The sequence below is a fragment of the Emydura macquarii genome, unplaced genomic scaffold (assembly GCF_026122565.2).
Source record: "Emydura macquarii macquarii isolate MOO-44397 ecotype Brisbane River unplaced genomic scaffold, CSIRO-AGI_Emac_v2 contig_915, whole genome shotgun sequence".
Classification (NCBI taxonomy): Eukaryota; Metazoa; Chordata; order Testudines; family Chelidae; genus Emydura; species Emydura macquarii.
In genome coordinates this window covers 145,539-167,166 of record NW_027131052.1, presented here as the reverse complement: position 1 = coordinate 167,166, position 21,628 = coordinate 145,539, and the positions used below count along the sequence as shown (strand labels likewise).

At 44.9% G+C, this 21,628-nt stretch overlaps 1 protein-coding gene across 5 annotated transcripts in view; it reads right to left on the bottom strand.

Moving 5' to 3' along the window:
* Window positions 1-21,628, bottom strand: part of LOC137149888 (myosin-IIIb-like) — a 126,771-nt gene that overhangs the window by 47,284 nt on the left and 57,859 nt on the right. For all 5 annotated transcript variants that reach the window (XR_010918857.1, XM_067543509.1, XM_067543508.1 and 2 more), the window contains 4 exons: window positions 19,143-19,228; window positions 18,815-18,862; window positions 996-1,043; window positions 694-785 (listed from right to left, as the gene is read on the bottom strand). Coding sequence is in view for 4 of the 5 variants with exons in the window: in XM_067543509.1 (XP_067399610.1) it covers window positions 694-785; window positions 996-1,043; window positions 18,815-18,862; window positions 19,143-19,228 (274 nt within the window). In the remaining variant the exon portion in view is untranslated. The remainder of the gene's footprint in view (window positions 1-693; window positions 786-995; window positions 1,044-18,814; window positions 18,863-19,142; window positions 19,229-21,628) is intronic.

Sequence of the window (21,628 nt, the reverse complement as noted above, 5' to 3'; positions counted from 1 at the left end):
AGAGAGAAGCTACATTTAGAATAGAGACTCCACTGGAATAGCAAGGAACAAGATCAGGGCAAGAGCAGCAGCTGTTAGTACCTGTGCCCCCAGTACAGAGCCATCCCCAGAGAGACTATGCAGAGAGAAAGCTGTCTCATGTCTCTTGCTTATGATCCCATTGTTCTGCCAGGGACAGAAGCCAGGCTAGCAGGGCAGTGATCACCTGGATCAAACACCTCTGCCCTTCCCTGAGAGGATAATGGCATTTGCTGGTCTCTCCTGCTGCTGGCGCTTCTCCCCAACTTTTCTTTACTTCTTAGAATTAATTCCCATCATTATAAGAAGCTCATTAACCACTTCCCTTGACATCCACTTTACAGCCAGATCAGGTAGCTGGCACTTGTTCAGCTCTCTTGCATATGCCCCTTTCTGTCTCCCTCACTTTTCACGCTGAGGCTGCTTTACTGCTTTCCTACTTGTTGCAGGCTCTGAGAAGAAGCTGAGCGTTTGTTGTTCAAACCATGAATGCAAAGGGCTTGAGGTGCCTTAGATTAGATATGGAGCCTTATCAGATTTTTCTGTCTCCAAAGCCTAAGATACTATCGAAGGACCTTCTGTGGTGTGAGAGGGGTTTGGGAAGACACTTCCTCCTGTGCTCCCTGCCCTGATATGCACTCTGGGTTGGTGAGATTCTCCTGCTCCAGAACTCACTCTTCTGGATGATTATTGCTGCCTTTTCCAAGCGCTCCATGCTCTTTGCCAGCAGCTCTTTGTGCCAGTACTTAAAGAAGAGTCGGGACTTCCTGTGGGGATGGGAAGAGAATGCCAAGGCAATTGGAAGATACATAGCTCATTCCAGATCCCATCACATCACTAGAACAGCCCCTCATACATAAAAGGAGTCCATTATTGCAGGGAACTCATTAGAATCACACCTCCATTCCACCACGTACACAATACAGCTCAGACCCACCATTCTCAGTCCAGACCCATGTGCAGCAGCCCACACCTACCCGCATTTCCAGCCTTTCAGCTCTGTATTCTGCAAAATCTCCAAACAGCTAAGAAAAGAGGAGAAAAAAAAATCAGTAAAAAATTTCCCTTCCAATTAGGATAGTCAGACACAGGCACCCCTTTGTACTGGATTGAACCTCTCCACATTTGTAGTCACTTGTGAAAGCTGGCTCCCAAATGGCCAGTCTCATTGAAACAGCTAGAGCAGGGGTTATGGTGGGGCTTGTTAGCAAATGGGCTCCCAGCCCTTGCCTCAGGAGGGTAATTCCTCAAGTGATTGGGCTCCTGGCCCTTCCCTCCTGGAGGAGATTTCCAAAGATAAACATCTCACTGTCAAAAGATTTTTCCTTGTTTAATTTCCTAGTTCTGGGAAGCACTCAAATTCCAGAGAACAAGTGTAGAACATGAACCTGAGTGGAGCACAACAACTCAACATTTTACCAACAAAGGTCTATACTAGAATCGCTATAGCGGCGCAGATGTACCGATACAGCTGCGCCACTTAGTGCTGATAGTGCAGAGATATCTATGTCGACAGTTTGGAAGAACCCAAACCCAAGTTCTCTTGCTCAGCAGATAGTCCTGAATTAGCCAAACAACAGATTAGGCAAAGTCAAAGTTTATTCTTTACGTAAAGAAGGTGGTCCCTTCAAATGTAAGGAACGACGCTGGCTTCCAAAAAACTGACCGTATTTATAGGTGGTATAAACAAGTTTTTACACGTCACAGTTTCCATGGTCATACATACTAAAAAGTATTATCTAGGAATTTTCTAACTGAATACTTGCAACTTTCCTTATCTAAGTTACAAGGTCTTTCTCTGCATTCCATCTCTACTAGCGTCTAGACCTTTTAACTATTTCATTACTTCAAAACATTCTAAGATTAAATAATTGCTAAAAGAACATTTTCTATCTCAGGCTTTTTACAGCCATTTCTAAAATCAGTTCTCAGCAAAAACAGAGACCCCATCTTGTTTTCCCTTCACAACAGTCAGTGTAACTTACATCACTCAGAGAGGTGACATTTCCCACACCTTTGGGCGCCTTAAGTTATACCAAAATAAGTGCTAGTATGTACAAGCTCTCAGTTTCATCTCACTGCCCCTAGTTACACTCTCAATCCCTGGAAAAATCATGGAGCAGGTCCTCAAGGAATCCATTTTGAAGCACTTGGAAGAGAAGAAGGTGATCAGGAACAGTCAGCATGGATTCACTAAGGTCAACTCATGTCTGACCAACCTGATTGCCTTCTACGATGAGATAACTGGCTCTGTGGATGTGTGGAAAGCAGTGGACATGATATACCTTGACTTTAGCAAAGCTTTTGATAGGTTCTCCCACAGTATTTTTATCAGCAAGTTAAAGAAGTATAGGTTGGATGAATAGACTATAAGATGGATAGAAAGCTGGCTAGATCACTGGGCTCAACAGGTAGTTATCAACGGCTCGATGTCTAGTTGGCAACCAGTAACAAGTGGAGGTTGGTGCTGGGGCCAATTTTATTCAACATCTTCATTAACAATCTGGAGGATAGGGTAGATTGCACCCTCAGCAAGTATGCAGTTTACACTAAGTTGGGGGGAGTGATAGATACCCTGGAGGGTAGGAATAGGATACAGAGTGACCTAGACAAATTGGAGGATTGGGCCAAAAGAAATCTAATGAGATTCAACAAGGACAAGTGCAGAGTCCTGCACTTAGGATGGCAGAATCCCATGCACTGCTACAGACTAGGGACCGACTGGCTAGGTAGCATTTTGGCAGAAAAGGACCTGGGGGTAACAGTGGACGAGAAGCTGGACATGAGTCTACAGTGTGCCCTTATTGCTAAGAAGGCTAACGGCATATTTGGCTGCATTAGTAGGAGCATTACCAGCAGATCCAGGGATGTCATTATTCCCCTCTATTCAGCACTGGTGAGGCCTCATCTGAAGTAGTGTTTCCAGTTTTTGGCCTCCTACTACAGAAAGGATGTGGAAAAACTGGAGATAGTCCAGTGGAGGGCAACAAAAATGACTGTGGGCTGTAGCACAGGAGTTATGAGGAGAAGCTGAGGGAACTAGGCTTATTTAGTCTGCAGAAGAGAAGAGTGAGGGGGTATTTAACAGCAGCCTTTAACTATCTGAAGAGGGGCGGTTCCAAAGAGGATGGAACTACGCTGTTCTCAGTGGTGGCAGATGACAGAACAAAGAGCAATGGTCTCAAGTTACAGTGGGGGAAGTTTAGGTTGGATATTAGGAAAACCGTTTTCACTAGGAAGGGATGATTTAGTTGGGGTTGATCTTTCTTTGGGTTATATGACCTCCTGAGGTTCCTTTCATCCCTAATCTTCTGTGATATTATGATCTATGATTCCTTGAGCCACCTTAAATAAATTTCTCTCCCTCCCTGGGAATTTACACTGTTCATACATTTGTATCTGAATGGAATACTCTAGATACGGCACAGACAGGAATTCTTCCCTTCACACACTGCTAATGTTGCTACTAAAGTCATATAGGTGCTTCTTGATGCCTTTTTGCAGGACAAACTCATGTCCAAGGCATAAGAGCTGCCCTATCAATTCAGGCCATGGCCCAGCTTACTCAGTATCCTGTCCCCCACAGTGGCTCATACCAGAGATTCAGTGGGAGTGTACAGAACAAGTCATTTATGGAGTGATCCACCCCTGCATTCCACTCCTGGCTTCTAGTAGTCAGAGGTTTAGGGTCACCCCGAGCATGGAGTTGAATCCCTGATCATCTTGGCTAATGGCCACTGATGGACCTTTCCCCCATTAACTTATCCAGTTCTTTTTTAAATCCAGTTATACTTTTGGCCATCACAACATCCCACGACCACAAGTTCCATAGGTGAACTGTGTACTGTGTGCAAAAGTACTTCCTCTTGTTTGTATTAAACCTGCACCCTATTAATTTCATAGGGTGATTGTTGGTTTTTGTATTGTGTTAAAGGGTAAATAACCCTTCTCTAAAAAAAAGCAATGAGAGTCCTGTAGCACCTTAAAGACTAACAAATTTCTGCGGGCATAAGCTTTCATGGGCTGCAATCCACTTCGTCAGATGCATCGAAGTGGATTGCAGCCCACGAAAGCTTATGTCCACAGAAATTTGTTAGTCTTTAAGGTGCTACAGGACTCTTGTTGTTTTTGCTGTATACAGACTAACACGGCTAGCCCTCTGGAACCTTTCAACCCTTCTCTAGTCACTTTTGCCATCCATTCATGACTTTATAAATCTCTATCATATCTCTCCTTCTAAGTTGAACAGACCTAATCTTTTTAGCCTCTCCTCATATAGAAGCTGTTGCATACCCTTGAACACCTTTGTTGCCCTGATCTGAACCTTTTTGAGGTGAGGCAACCAGAACTGGACACAGTATGCCAGGTGTGGGCACACCATGGATTTATGTAGCTGCATTAGGATATTTTCTGTCTGATTTTCTCTCTCTTTCCTAATAGCTTCTAACATACTGTTAACCATTCTGACCACTCTTGCTGCACATTGAGCAGAAGTTTTCAAAGAACTGTCCACCATGACTACAAGATCTTTTTCTTTAGTGGTAACAGCTAATTTAAAGTCCATCATCTTTATGTATAGTTGGGATTATTTTTCCAATGTAGATTACTTTACACTGATCAACGTTGAATTTCATCTGCTGTTTTGTTGTCCATTCACCAAGTTTTATGCGATTCCTCTGTAACTCTGCAGTTAGCTTTGGACTTAACTATCTTGAGTAATATTGTATCATCTGCAAACTTTGCCACTTCACTGTTCATCCCCTTTTCCAGATCATTAATGAATATGATCACCCCAGTCTCTTCCAGCCAGTACTTGCTGTGTAAATATCTTTCATGTTACTTCTTTCTCACATACAGTAATGTGCATGTTTTTACGTGGAAACATGCTGTATTACCTGCCCATCTCCCCACCTAAGCCTTTGCATCATTTCTATCTTCACTGGAGTCTGCATGTTTCATTAACAGATGCCACAAGTGGTGGAGGAGCCACTTGTTCTCAGACTCCCCGGTAGGGAGAGTCTGATTTCCTGGTCTCCCCTTGTCCCAAATTGAATAAGGGGGTCTGACTAGCTGAGTAGTGGGGCAGGCAGGGTGGGAGAGAGGTCTGTTTCACATGGGGGAAGCAGGTGGGGTCAGGAATTAGGACAGCAGGCACAAAGTGTTGGTTTACATTACAAAAATCATGGGATGACATCCCATCAAGAGACTCTGGTGGGTGCCACTTCCCCTCCCCGTATCCTTGATATGTTTTGACTGAAAGCTCTTAGGGTAGGGACTGCATTCTCTCTCTAACTTGGGAGATATCCAATGCACTTTGGAGCACTTAATAAAATGAACACTATAATCAATAAAAGCATAGTCCTTTTCCCAGTTGTTACATTCAGACATACCCCAGAATGGCAATCTCAAAACACCAAAAAATCCAAAGCATGACACGCAAGTCAGTTGTCCACCAAAATGTAATAACCATGAACTATTAAGTCAGCAACTGTCCGAACATAACAGTCTGAAAGGCAGATAAGTAGCAGCAGACCCTGAGTAACTATGCATGTGCGCGCACACACACACACACACACACACACACACACACACACAGTTCAAGGAACAGGAAATCGGAAACAAACAGGAAGCAAGAACACAACACACACACACTCCAGTCATTACAATTTCTTCCTCTTCTCCCCAAAAATTCAGCAGTACTTTGCTAGAGACACCAGGTAATCCCAGAGCCATAAATTATACCTCTGATTCACCTGATACTGTTACTGTGGCACCATTTCCCCAATTGGCCATGACACCATCATAGGCAGAATGAGCGTCCTCTTCCCTCTCTGTTCCCCTTTCAGTAGGCAGAATATCTCACTGGTTAACATGTTCTACCTGTGGTAAATGCACTCACCATGCTCCAGACCCTGCAGCCCAGAATATCACAGCATGAGTAATGAAAACTCTTCCAGATCCTAGCCTAACATACATTGCTTGTCCAGGATAGAACTCATGGAGTCTTGCTTGGATAAATTTGTTGAAACTCACATATTTCCTAGTCATATCAGTCAGCTTTGGGAATAGCAAAGAGGTGCGATGAACCTCTTCTGTCAGTATAGACAACTTGGTCTTCATAGGTCAACTGAAGAACCAATAGAACAGGGTTTCTCCAGTACTTTCATGATGCGTACTCTGAATATCATGAAGAGGAACAAGAAGGGTTTCTACAGGTATGTTGCCAACAAGAGGAAGATTAGGGAAAGTGTGGGCCCCTTAGAGAATGAGGGAGGCAACCTAGTAACAGAGGATGTGGAGAAAGCTGGAGCTACTCAATGCCTCTTTTGCCTCTGTCTTCACAGACAAGATCAGCTCCCAGACTGCCGCACTGGGTGGCACAGAATGGGAAGGAGGTGAACATCCCGCAGTGCTGAAGGAACAGGTCCAAGACTATTTAGAAGGACTGGACATACACAAGTCCATGGGGCCGGATGCAATTCACCCAAGGGTGCTGAGGGAGTTGGCTGAGGTGATTTCAGAACCATTGGCTATTATCTTTGAAAGCTCGTGGCAACAGGGGAAAGTCCCTGAGGACTGGAAAAAAGCAAATACAGTGCCCATCTTCAAAAAAGGGAGGAAAGAGGATCCAGAGAACTACAGACCGGTCAGCCTCACTTCAATCCCTGGAAAAATCATGGAGCAGGTCCTTAAGGAATCCATTTTAAGGCACTTGGAAGAGAGGAAGGTGATCAGGAACAGTCAACGCGGATTCACCAAGGGAAAGTCATGCCTGACCAACCTGATTGCTTTCTATGATGAGGTGACTGGCTCTGTGGATGTAGGGAAGGCAGCGATGTGATATACCTTGACTTTAGCAAAGCTTTTGATACTGTCTCTCACAGTATTCTTATCAGCAAGTGAAAGAAGTATGAGTTGGATGAATGGACTATAAAATGGATAAAGAACTGGCTAGAGCATAGGGCTCAATGAGTAGTGATCAATGGCTCCATGTCTAGCTGGCAACCGGTCACAAGCGGAGTGCCCCAGGGGTTGGTCCTGGGGCCGGTTTTGTTCAACATCTTCATTAATGATCTGAAAGATGGGGTAGATGGCACCCTCAGCAAGTTTGCGGATGACACTAAGCTGGGGGGAGTGGTAGATACCCTGGAAGGTAGGGAGAGGATACAGAAGGACCTAAACAAACTGGAGGATTGGGCCAAAAGAAATCTGATGAGGTTCAACAAAGAAAAGTGCAGAGTCCTCCACTTAGGAAAGAAGAATCCCATGCACAGCTATAGACTGGGGACCGACGAGCTAGGCAGCAGTTCTGCAGAAAAGGACCTGGGGGTAAACAGTGGATAAAAAGCTGGATATGAGTCAGCATTGTGCCCTGGTTGTCAAGAAGGCTAATAGGATATTGGGCTGCATTAGGAGGAGCATTGCCAGCAGGTCGCGGGAAGTGATTATTCCCCTCTATTCGGCGTTGGTGAGGCCGCATTTAGAATATTGTGTCCAGTTTTGGGCCCCCCACTACAAAAAGGATGTAGACATGTTGGAGAGAGTACAGCGGAGGGCAACAAAAATGATTTGGGGGCTGGGGCACAGGACTTATGAGGAGAGGCTAAGGAAACTGGGCTTGTTTAGTCTGCAAAAGAGAAGAATGAGTGGGGATTTGATAGCAGCCTTTAACTACCTGAAAGGGGGTTCCAGGAAGGATGGGGTTAGGCTGTTCTCGGTGGTGGCAGATGACAGAACAAGGAGCAACGGTCTCAAGTTGCAGTTGGGGAGGTCTAGGTTGGACATTAGGAAAAAGTTTTTCACTAGGAGGTGGTGAAACACTGGAATGGATTTCCTAGGGACGTGGTGGAATCTCCATCTTTAGAGGTTTTTAAGCTGAGGCTTGACAAAGCCCTGGCTGGGATGATATAGCTGAGGTTGGTCCTGCTTTGAGCAGGGGGTTGGACTAGATGATCTCTTGAGGTCCCTTCCAATTCTAATAATATTCTATATATCATGACTCAATGCAGGGGCAAAGGGTGTATCTCAGTGTTCCTCCAGTATGCAGGTTACATGCTTCTTCACAGTTCCCTGAAGTCTCTCCACTAACCCATTTCCTTGGGGATGGTACACAGCAGATTTATAATGTACTGGATCAATACTCATCAGAAAGCCTTCAAAACTCTCTTGATACAAAAGATGTCCCATTATCTGAAACAAGGCTCTCTGGAAGGCCAAATATCACAAATAAAGTGGTTAAGCATGAGAAGAGGTTGCCTCTTTGAGGTGCCTCGTGAAATTATGAAGGCAAAGAGATAATGTGAGTAACAGTCTGTAACAGTCAATAATGTGTAGCCATGCAGTGGGCCAGTAATATCCACTGCAATTCACTGCCAAGGTCTATCTATGACTATCGGTATCATAGGGGCTGGAGAAGCAGTAGTTCTATCCATTGTTTAGGCTGAATATGCCTTCACATGATGCTCAGTGTCTGAGTGCAGACCTAGCCACCAAGCATAAATACACAGAAGTGCCTTCATCTTCATAACTTCCAACTGTCCTTCATGAGTCACATCCAGGACTCCTTGTTGCAATGATACTGGGGCTATCATCCATGCTCCTCTGCATAAGATATATTGAGTAGAATATGACTTTGCTGTGAGCTCAGAACAAATTCTGTAGAATGTAGACAAAATTCTCTTAAGGACTGGGTCTGTCCAATCCACTTGTGTAGCATGTTGCTCCTTGCACAGTTCAGCATCTTGAAGAGCAGCATCAGCAGTCTGTCTTTAATCAACTGGCATGTTTTTCAGTAAAAAGCATAAAGCGTACTTTGCCATTTCTGCAAACAAGGGTGCCAACCCGGCAGAATTTCTCACAAGAGTATCGGCAAGTAAATTAGGTCTTTGTTAGATATGTACCAAATTAAAGCAGTCATACTGCTGCAAATGAATAATCCACTGCTGCAGCCTCATGCTCAACAAGTCAACTGCCTTATGATAGACGTCCAGAATAGCCAAATAATCAGTTTCTAAAGTAAAACGTCTTCCCACTAAGTAGACTTTGAAGCATACAATAGCAAAAACCATCACCAAGAACTCTTAGCTCAATCTGGGAATACTTTGCTTCTGTCGGGATCAGAGTTCAGGATACATATATAACTGGCCATCCTCCCTGGAACAGAACTGCGCCCAGACCCTGATTGCATACACCAATTTGAATCACTATGGGCTTCGTTAGATCAAAATGAGAACAAGATTGGATCTGACTGAGGGCTTGACAGACTGTTTCAAGTCTCTTTTGCCTCTTTAGTCCAAACCAACTGTCCCTCAGCAGCTTGGCAAGGGTACTAAAATGGGTCAGAGCACAGCCCTCTATGTATTGAGCTAGGCCAAGGAATGAACATAAACGGCTATGATCCATGTGTTTTGGTAGTAAAGCAACAGCTTGTAGCCATTCAGGCATCAGTTTCATATCATCAGCTGACAGATAATCTATTAAAACTTCTATAGCAGTGTTTCTCAACAACCGGTCCATGGACCGGCACCGGTCCGAGACCTCCCTGACGCAATTTAGGAAGGCAGTAAGCTGGAGTAAGCCAGTCCCTGGCATCATAGAGGTTGAGAAACATTGCTTTATAGCATCCTTTGCAAAACTGCAGTTGGCCACATTCAATTTTATGCTTGTTTGTTGGAGAAGGGTTAGCACCTCATCCAGAAAAGCATTGTGCTCAGGCAGGGTCTTATGAAAGATGAAAATGTCATCCAAATAGCAATATGCACCCTGCATATTATCAAGGAGCTGAGAGACCACTCTCAAATACCTCAGGAGCAGAGACAAACCAAAAGGGAGTCATTGATAGCAGTACCTTCCTAATGGCATGCTGAAAGTGAACTTTCAGCCACAGGTATTTGCCAATAACCAGATTAGTAATCCAACACAGAGAAAATCTGGGATCCACTTACCCAGCATGTCACCTCTTTAAAGGTTGGCAAATGAAACTGCTCATGTTTCTCATATTTATTAAGAGTCCTAAAATCTGTGACGTTGAATGTCACCATTCTTCTTGTACACTATCACCATGGATAAGCTCTAATCCAAAGGCCCTTCCATCTCCCAAATGATATCACCATCTTTCATGCATTGCAGTTCTGTCCAGATCTTGTCCACAAGTGAAGGAGGTACCTGTCATGCAGGTGGTGCAAAAGGCTTGGTGTTCAAATCCAACAGCAGAGAGTATGCATATCCCATGGACAGACCGCTGTCACTGTTAAATAAATCATGGTGTCTCTGAATGAAACATTGGATATCCCCTTCTAATCTAGCTAACATAACCACATCTGAGTGCCCTGTGAGAGCTCATGCATGATACCAACCTGTAAGCACAAATTGTAGGACAATAAAGGAAAATAATTCACAGCTGTGTCTTTAACAAGGTAAAACTTTGTAGCCAAAGCTATGCCTTTGTAGAGCACAGAACAGACAGCTTCACCCACTGTCTGCAAAACATACAAAATCCAGGCTTTTATAACCACTGTAGTCAGGCAAATGTCCAGATTATGAACTAAACCAAAGGGGAGAACGTTAACTTCAGCACCTGTATCCACCATGCAGTGTGCTATTCATTTCCACAATATGAGATACCAGCTCCAGAGCCTTGCCATATGAGAAGTTTGTATTAAAGGCAACATTGGGGTCCCAGGATTATATTAAAGGCAACAAGGTGATCTCATGTGGCTTCACATTCAAAATATAGAATCATAGAACCATGGGGTTAGAAGGGACCACACGGGTCATCTAGTCCAACCCCTGCCAAGATGCAGAATTTGTTGTGTATGAACTATCCAAGACAGCTGTGGCTATCCAGCCTGCTTTTGAAGACCTCCAGTGAAGGAGCTTCCAGGACTTCCCTAGGTAACATGCACTTCAGGCCTCTTCTTGTCATGAGTCAGTGTACAAGGAACAGTAACAAAGTGTCATTCCTCTCCATAAGTCCAGCACTGGTCAAGTGACCCGTACTATCACACTTGATACTGAAAAGCAGACAACTTCCACTGCTGAGGCTGTGGAGTGAGAGTATGTAGTGTTGTGTGACGAAAGTAGAATGAGCGACTAACAGTTTATGCATAGACAAAGGTAGCAGCAGTCTGTGACATAGAAGCTCTTTTAGCCTGAGCCCTCCAAATGCCTCGTTCTTGGCAACTGCAGAATGAAAAGTTAGGGTTCTAGCATCTTGCACCAGTAACTGTTCACCAAAGTGGTCACTGGCTATGCCAGTCACAAAAATATCCCAGAACGTGGTTATCATAACATCCCCAAAATCAGTCATGGGCCAACAACCACAAATAAACTCTCATATGGATGGTTTCATTAGGCTGCTAATGAGCTTCAAAAAATTGTTTTCCTCTTTAACAGAACAGAATCTCCAGTGTCAAAATACTGAGGTGCTGCACAGCCACATCAAAAGAGGACTTGGGCTCCAGGAGTCCATCATAAATATCAATGCGACCACAGTCTAAGCCTAAGCAGTTCTGCAGCAAGGGTAACCTAGCAGTATCAGAGAGTTGCATGGTCCGCACATAGTTCAGAAATTCTGACTAAAGTATCACCAGTCAACAACAGAAGGATGCACACGCAGCATGGGTTACAGAATAGGAGCACTCATTGCCTTAATGTTATGCTCAGATGCACCCCAGAATGCCAATCTCAAACCATAAAAAACAAAACAAAAACAAAAAACGGACAACTTTTGCAGGACAACTTTTTTCCCTAGTAGTACCCGTAGGAGCTGGCGCTGGTGTCCCCTGCAGCAGCACGCATATGTGCCTGCATATAGGCGCCATCGGTTCCCCTGCCCTCTCAGTTCCTTCTTGTTGGAACTCTGACTGAGGACATTGTATTTTCTGTCTGCCCTGTTGCAGGTTGGTAGAGCTGAGGCAGGCGTTTGCCACACGACATTGGCAGATTGCATTAATGCTTTGTTAATTGGTAGTGCTATTTTCATATTGGTCAAAATGTTTAATATCTGGAGGACTTTATATTGGTTTTCCTTGACTTCCTCCAGAGGTATTTCTTGGCTTAGTGCTACGCACTTGAACAATTCCTGGAATTGTTTGAAATCATGGCTACGGTAGGCGGCGATGGCATTATAGCCTCATCAGGAGATGACGATGAATTATGGGATAACAAGGCGTTATGCGCTGCCCTTTCATCTGTCTTGTCCAGGATCTTCTCTTGCATTTCAGATGGTTCTGGTCTTGGTGGGGTTGATCTTAGTTCGCTCGTGGCAGGTGTTATGGGGCGGCTGAATTGGGCTCTGTAGGAAGCCCATGGGTCCCATAGAGGCCATTGCATGTGGAATGGCATTTGGGAAAACAAACAGTCTCATTTGTTTGAACCACTCTCTCATCATTTTGTCAAGCTTGGGACAGTAATTTGGAGGAGGATAGTGATTCCCATCTGACCAGGGATGAATGGTCTGGTTACAAGGCATGCTCTTGTATGTTATCTTCATCATCGCTTGAAAGTTGGGTAGCAATGGAAGAAATTGAGTGCTGTGGTGCCATTTGTTCAGATGACTTGTTGGTGCTGAAGAGAGGTGACTGCAGTGTGGGCAATGAAGTATCCTCATATGCCCAGTGCAATTGTTGTTTTGGTATCGTTGGTGCCGACATGATTTTATTGGTCGGCATTGTGGGCGGTGCCATGGATTTCATCAGTGCTGATGGTGATGATGGGGACAGTGCAGAGGGTGGGGACATCGGCACCATGGTAATTCTTGGTGCTGTCTTCGCTGGTGTTGATGGTGCTGCGGCAGGCTCCAGTTTTCAACTTGGTACCATTGACTTCTTGGTGCAGATGGCGTTGGAGGTGCCCAGAGCAACGAATGTGCTCACCCATGATGTAGATGGCATGGGGGGCAAAGAGCTGGCCAGAGACCACTTCCTTTTGGCCTTGTCTCTGTTGGGCAAGGGCAGGGCTCTTTCCCTCAGTTTTGTGGAGGGTTGAGCCTTATTTTTGTCCTTTTTCCCATTGGCATCAGGTTCTAAGGCAGGTTTGAGAGATTCCCTCCCCCTCCCCCCCCGAGCCCTGACCAGGGTTATTCTATCTTCTACCCAAGATCCATAAACATGGGAATCCTAGATGCCCCATCATCTCAGGCATTGGCACTCTCACAGCAGGACTGTCAGGCTATATGGTCTCTCTCCTCAGGCCCTATGCCACCAGCACTCCTAGCTATCTTCATGATACCACTGACTTCCTGAGAAAACTACAATCCATCGGTGATCTCCCAGAAAACACCGTCCTAGCCACTATGGATGTAGAAGCTCTCTACACCAACATTCCACACAAAGATAGACTACAAGCCATCAGGAACATTTTCCCTGATGATGATATGTCCTGGTAGCTGAACTTTGTGGCTTTGTCCTGACTCACAACTACTTCAGATTTGGAGCCAATCTATCCCTTCAAGTCAGTGGCACAGCTATGGGCACCCACATGGCCCCACAATATGCCAACATTTTTATGGGTGACCTAGAACAACGCTTCCTCAAAATTCATCCCCAAGCACCTCTCCTTTTCATCATCTGGACCTACTGGAAAGAGTCTCTCGAAGAATTCCACAGGGATTTCAATAATTTCCACCCCATCATCAACCTCAGCCTGGACCAGTCCACATAAGAAATCCACTTCCAGGACACTACAATACAAATAAAGGATGGTCACATTAATACTACCCTATACCGAAAACCAACTGACCGCAACACATATCTTCATGCCTCCAGCTTCCACCCTGGACACATGACACAATACATTGTCTACAGCCAAGCCTTAAGATACAACTGGATTTGCTCCGATCCCTCAGACAGAGACAAACATCTACAGGATCTCCATAAAACATTCTTAAAACTATAATGCCCACCTGGGGAGGTGAAGAAACAAATTGACAGAGCCAGACGGGTACCCAGAAGTCACCTACTACAAGACAGGTCCAACAAAGAAAACAAAAAAACACCACTGGCCATCACCTACAGCCCCCACCGAAAATCTCTCCAACACTTCATTAAGGATCTACAACCTATCCTAGCAGATGATCCCTCACTCGCTCAAGCTGTAGGAGGCAGACCTATCCTTGCTTACAGACAGCCCCCCAACCTGAAGCAAATACTCACCAGCAACCATACACCATACAAGAACAACACTAACCAGGAATCTATCCCTGCAACAAACCCCGTTGCCAGCTCTGGCCACACATCGACTCTAGTGACACCATCACAGGTCCTAACCACATCAGCCACACCATAAAGAGCTCATTCACCTGGACATCTACTAATGTAATATATGCCATCATGTGCCAGCAATGCCCCTCTGCCATGTACATTGGCCAAACCGGACTGTCACTATGCAAAAGAATAAATGGACACAAATCAGACATAAAAAATGGTAACATCCATAAACCAGTTGGAGAGCACTTCAATCTCTCAGGACATTCTGTAGCTGACTTGAAAGTTGCCTTACTTCCACAAAAAAAATTCAAAAACAGACTTCAAAGAGAAACTGCAGAGCTGGAACTCATCTGCAAACTTGACACAATCAAACTGGGTCTAAATAGGGACTTGGAAGGTTATCTCATTGCAAGAAGTAATTGTCACTGTCCACACATTCTCACCTCCTAATCAATGGTTGTGAATAGGCCTCAACTACTCTAACTGAATGGACTTTGCTTATACCTACCTTCCCCATTGTTGGTTCCTTACCCTTGGATGTATATATATACCTCCTATCTGATTTCTATTCCTTACATCTGACGAAGTGGGTTACAGCTCATGAAAGCTTATGCCTGCAGAAATTAAATTTGTTAGTCTTTAAAGTGCCACAGGACTCTCGTTGTTTTTGCTGTATACAGACTAACACAGCTACCCCTCTGAAACTAAACTAACTAAGTTATATACATTAAAACTAATAGAAAACCTCTGGGCAATAAAGCTTGCTAAGGGAACAGGATGTTCCAGCACCGTCACGGGCAGTAAGGAGGAACTGAGGGAGAGGGGCCAGACTCACCCCTGGTACCGGCGCATGTGCGCATGACTTCAGAAGGCACTAGAGCCATCCCTATGGATATCACTGTGAGAAAAATCTCCAGGACCGTAGCACACACACACCTGACATGGAATGGACATGAGCAAGCACTCAAAGAAGAACAGTCTGAATGGTAGATAAGTAGCAGCAGACACTGACTAGACACACCCAACATTATATATGTACACAGACAGGAACGGGACCACCAAGTATAGACAGGAGGAAGAAGTATAGGAAGAAGGATTACTAGGAAGGGACGGGATTCATCTAACGAAGACAGGGAAGAATATCTTCGCAGACAGGCTGGCTAACCTAGTGAGGAGGCCTTTAAACTAGTTCCGACGGGGGACGGGGACCTAAGCCCAAAGGTTAGTGGGGAAGAGGGACACCACAAGGAAGCAGAAGGAGGAGGGTGCAGCAGGGGAGGCCTCCCGATTCATACTGTGAAAGTAGGCCACTCGGCTACTTATCTCAAGTGCCTGTACACAAATGCAAGAAGCTTGGGAAACAAGCAGGAAGAACTGGAAGTCCTGGCACAGTCAAGAAACTACGACATGATTGGAATAACTGAGACTTGGTGGAATAACTCTCACGTTTGGAGCGCTGTCATGGATGGGTATAAACTGTTCAGGAAGGACAGGCAGGGGCGAAAGGGGGAGGAGTTGCACTGTATGTAAGAGAGCACTATGACTGCTCTGAGCTCCAGTATGAAACTGGAGATAAGTCAGTTGAGTGTCTCTGGGTTAAGCTTAGAAGCAAGAACAATAAGCGTGATGTCCTGGTGGGTGTCTGTTACAGACCACCAGACCAGGAGGATGAGGTGGATGAGGCTTTCTTTACTCAACTAGGGAAAGTTTCCAGTTCACAGGGCCTGATTCTCATGGGAGACTTCAATAACCCTGACATCTGCTGGAAGAGCAATACAGCAGAGCACAAACAATCCAGGAAGTTTTTGGAGAGTGTTGCAGACAATTTCCTGGTGCAAGTGCTGGAGCAACCAACTAGGGGCTGTGCTTTTCTTGACCTGCTGCTCACAAACAGGGAAGATTTGGTAGGGGAAGTACAAGTGGGTGGCAACCTAGGCAGCAGTGACCATGAGATGGTCGAGTTCAGGATCCTGACGAAAGGAAGAAAGGAGAGCAGCAGGATACGGACCATGGACTTCAGAAAAGCGGACTTTGACTCCCTCAGGGAACTGATGGGCAGGATTCCCTGGGAGGCTAATATGAGGGGAAAAGGAACCCAAGAGAGCTGGCTGTTTTTTAAAGAGACCTTATTGAGGGCACAAGAGCAAACCATCCCGATGTACAGAAAGAATAGCAAATATGGTAGGCGTCCAGCTTGGCTTAACAAAGATGTCCTTGGCGAACTTAAATGCAAAAAGAAGCTTACAAGAAGTGGAAACTTGGTCAGATGACTAGGGAGGATTATATAAACACTGCTCGAACGTGCAGGAATGAAATCAGGAAGGCCAAAGCACAATTGGAGTTGCAGCTAGCAAGGCATGTGAAGGGGAACAAGAAGGGTTTCTACAGGCATGTTGCCAACAAGAGGAAGATTAGAGAAAGTGTGGGCCCCTTAGAGAATGAGGGAGGCGACCTAGTGACAGAAGATATGGAGAAAGCGGAGGTACTCAATGCCTTTTTTGCTTCTGTCTTCACAGACAAGATCAGCTCCCAGACTGCTGTACTGGGTGGCACAGAATGGGAAGAAGACGCACATCCCGCAGTGCTGAAGGAACAGGTCCAAGACTATTTAGAAGGATTGGACATTCACAAGTCAATGGGGCCGGATGCGATGCACCCGAGGGTGCTGAGGGAGTTGGCTTAGGTGATTTCAGAACCATTGGCTATTATCTTTGAAAGCTCGTGGGAACAGGGGGAGGTCTCTGAGGACTGGAAAAAAGCAAACATAGTGCTCATCTTCAAAAAAGGGAGGAAAGAGGATCCAGGGAACTACAGACCGGTCAGCCTCACCTCAATCCCTGGAAAAATCATGGCGCAGGTCCTTAAGGAATCCATTTTAAGGCACTTGGAGGAGAGGAAGGTGATCAGGAACAGTCAACACGGATTCACTAAGGGAAAGTCATGCCTGACCAACCTGATTGCTTTCTATGATGAGGTGACTGGCTCTGTGGATGTAGGGAAGGCGGTGGATGTGATATACCTTGACTTTAGCAAAGCTTTTGATATGGTCTCTCACAGTATTCTTATCAGCAAGTTAAAGAAGTATGGGTTGGATGAATGGACTATAAAATGGATAGAGAACTGGCTAGAGCATAGGGCTCAACGTGTAGTGATCAATGGCTCCATGTCTAGCTGGCAGCCGGTCACAAGCGGAGTGCCCCAGGGGTCGGTGCTGGGGCCGGTTTTGTTCAACATCTTCATTAATGATCTGGAGGATGGGGTAGATTGCACCCTCAGCAAGTTGGCAGATGACACTAAGCTAGAGGGAGTGGTATATACCCTGGAAGGTGGGGATAGGATACAGAGTGACCTAAACAAACTGGAGGATTGGGCCAAAAGAAACCTAATGAGGTTCAACAAGGACAAGTGCAGAGTCCTCCACTTAGGAAGGAAGAATCCCATGCACAGCTATAGACTGGGTACCGACGAGCTGGGCAGCAGCTCTGCAGAAAAGGACCTGGGGGTAACAGTGGATAAAAAGCTGGATATGAGTCAGCAGTGTGCCCTGGTTGTCAAGAAGGCTAATGGCATATTGGGCTGCATTAGGAGGGGCATTGCCAGCAGGTCACGGGAAGTGATTATTCCCCTCTATTCGGCATTGGTGAGGCCGCATTTAGAATATTGTGTCCAGTTTTGGGCCCCCCACTACAAAAAGGATGTGGACAAGTTGGAGAGAGTGCAGCGGAGGGCAACCAAAATGATTAGGGGGCTGGAGCACAGGACTTATGAGGAGAGGCTGAGGGAACTGGGCTTGTTTAGTCTGCAAAAGAGAAGAGTGAAGGGGGATTTGATAGCAGCCTTTAACTACCTGAAAGGGGGTTCCAGGGAGGATGGGGCTAGGCTATTCTCGGTGGTGGCAGATGACCGAACGAGGAGCAACGGTCTCAAGTTGCAGGGCGGGAGGTCTAGGTTGGACATTAGGAAAAAGTTTTTTACTAGGAGGGTGGTGAAGCACTGGAATGGGTTACCTAGGGAGGTGGTGGAATCTCCATCCTTAGAGGTTTTTAAGCTGAGGCTTGACAAAGCCCTGGTTGGGATGATATAGCTGAGGTTAGTCCTGCTTTGAGCAGGGGGTTGGACTAGATGACCTCCTGAGGTCCCTTCCAACTCTAATATTCTATGATTCTATGAACCAGAAGGCAAGAAGGCAACACACACACACACCCACACACCCACCATCAATGAAGAACTGGGGGAGACAGGGAGGGAGGAGAGGGGGAGACCAGAGTTTGACATAGCACTATCATCTCTTTCCTCCTTCAGCCCGTTCTCTCTCCATGTGTGAGTTCCTATCCAAGCCAATGTGAACTATCTGAGGGAGAAAGGTTCCATGGATCACTGTATCAAATGCTTTACCAAACCCCAAATCATTCTGTCTACATACTTATGGTCTCTTCATCGCAGAATCCCTTCCCACTCTGCTCCCTTCACCTACTCATTTGCAATTCCTTCACAAGAGAAATCAAGTTGGGTTAGCAAATTTTGCTGTTCAGAAATTTCCTGTGTTGCTCATTACTCATGACTATGGGGTCAGAGAGGAAGGTTCTTACCTTTCCCGTGTCAGTGGGGTATCTGGTTTAATTAGGAGAATTCGGTATCTGTCAGAAACAAACCAAATTTAACAAAGGTGAGATAAGTCTCTGATGCCCTGAGCTGATTCAGTGTTCCGATCACAGCAAGGATGACCCCAAATCAATACCCACCCACCACTTTATCCTCCTGCCCCATACGTACCATATCCACTGTTTTAGGTCTTTTCACACTTTTTAATCAGGACATTTCACTCATTGTTGATCAGACTGGCATTTTCCTCACCCTATTATAGGAATCACTTCCCTAATGACCTTCATCAAATAACATTTCATGATTTTAACAAACCTTTCTGCAAATTCCTCAAAAGAGGGTCTCCAGGAAAAGCCGTTTCGTCGAATCTGGATGGTCTCCAGCAATCCATTGTACCTGAGCTGAGGTGAGAGCACAATAAGAGATTAACAGATTTTAAGGTCTGAAGCGACCATTATGATCATCTAAGTCTGGCCTCCTGCACAGCATAGGTCAAAGAATTTCAAACAGAAATTCCTGCATCCAGACCAATAACTTCTGGTTGACCCAGAGATGTCTGAAAAGTAACACAGCAAAACAAAATTTCCAATATGTTCTTGGAATGTACTGGGGACAACTTTGTTTCAGAAAGTGGAGGAAATAACCAGGGGAATCTATTTATACTTCATTCTGACCAGTAGGGAGGAACTGATTGTGAATCTGAAGGTGGAAGGCAGTTGGAGAGAAAGTGAACATGAAATCATATATTTCTTGATTCTAAACAGAGGAAGGCATGAGAGCAGCTGAACAAGGACAACAGACTTTAAAAAAAGAAGACTACAACAAATTCAGAAAACTCGCAGGGTAAGGTCCATGGAAGAAAATCTAAGGGATAAAGAAGTTCAAGAGAGCTGGCAGTTTATCAAGGAGACAATACTAAATGCACAACTACAAACTACCCTAATGCAAAGGAAACATAGGAAGAATACTAAGACACCAAAATGGCTCCATCAGGAGCTCTTGAACGAATGAGAGGAAAATCAAAAAGGAATCCTACAAAAAGCAGAAACATGGATGAATTGCTAAGGAGGAGTACAAAAGAATAGCATAAGCATGTAGGAACAAAATCAGAAAGGCTAAGGCACCAAATGAGTTACACCTAGCAAGGGACATAAAAGACAATAAAAAAAAGTTCTTAAAATACATTATGAGCAAGAGAAAGATGAAGGGAACTATAGGTCCTCTACTTAGCCAGGAAAGAGAACTAATAAACAGAGGACATGAAGAAGTCTGAGGTGTTCATCTCTATTTTGCTTGAGTCTTCACTAAAGAAATTCACAGTGACCAGACACCCAACACAATTATAATTAACAAGGGGAAGGATTGCAAGCCAAAAGAGGGAAAGAAGAGGTTAAAGAATATTTAGAAAAGTCAAATGTATTCAGGTTGGCAAACCCTCATGAAATTCAACGTAGGAAATAATCTTGGAACATTAGCAATTATCTTCAAGAACTCATGGAGGATGGCTGAGGTCCAGAGAAGGACAAATACCTATCTTTTAAAAAGCAAACAAAGTGGACCCAAGGAATTACAGACTAGTCAGCCTAACTTCAATACCTGGAAAGATACTGAAACAAATTATTAAGCAATCAATTTAATAGAATAATAGAATCACAGTAGATTAGGGTTGGAAGGAACCTCAGAAGGTCATCTAGTCCAACCCCCTGCTCAAAGCAGGACCAACACCAACTGACTCACCCCAGCCAGGGCTTTGTCAAGGTGGGCCTTAAAAATCTATAAGGATGAAGATTCCACCACCTCCCTAGGTAACCCATTCCAGTGCTTAACCACCCTCCTAGTGAAAAAGCTTTCCTTATATCCAACCTAGATCACCCCCACTGCAATTTGAGACCATTGCTCCTTGTTCTGTTATCTGCCACCACGGAGAGCAGCCTAGCTCCATCCTCCCTGGAACCCTCATTCAGGTAGTTGAAGACTGCTATCAAATCCCCCCTCACTTTTCTCTTCTACAGACTAAACAAACTCAGTTCCCTCAGCCTCTTCTCATAAGTCATGTGCCCCAGTCCTTTAAATCATTTTCATTGCATTCCACTGGACTCTCTCTCCAATTTGTCCACATCCTTTCTGTAGTGGGAGGCCCAAAACTGGACACAATACTCCAAATGAGACCTCACCAGTGCCGAATAGAGGGGAATAATCACTTCCTTCAATCTGCTGATAATGCTCCTACTAATGCAGTCCAATATACCGTTAGTCTTCTTAGCAACAACGGCATACTGTTGACTCATATCCAGCTTCTTGTCCACTGTATCCTCTAGGTCCTTTTTTGCAGAACTGCTGCTTAGCCAGTCGGTCCCTAATCTGTAGTAGTGCATGGGATTCTTTCGCCCTAAGTGCAGGATTCTGCACTTGTCCTTGTTGAATGAACTTCATCAGATTTCTTTTGGCCCAATGCTCCTATTTGTCTATGTCTCTTTGCATCCTATCCCTACCCTCCAGCACATGTACCACTCCTCCCCATCTTAGTGTCATCCACAAACTTGCTGAATATGCAATCCACCCCATCTCCAGATCATTAATGAAGATGTTGAACAAAACCAGACCCAGCACCAACCCCTAGGGCACTCCACTTGATATCGGCTGCCAATTAGACAGTAAGCCGTTGATCACTATCAGTTGATCACTATTTGTTGAGCTGATGATCTAGCCAGCTTTCTATCCACCTTCCAGTCCATTCATCCAACCCATACTTCTTTAACTTGCTGGCAAGATTACTGTGGGAGACCATATCAAAAGCCTTT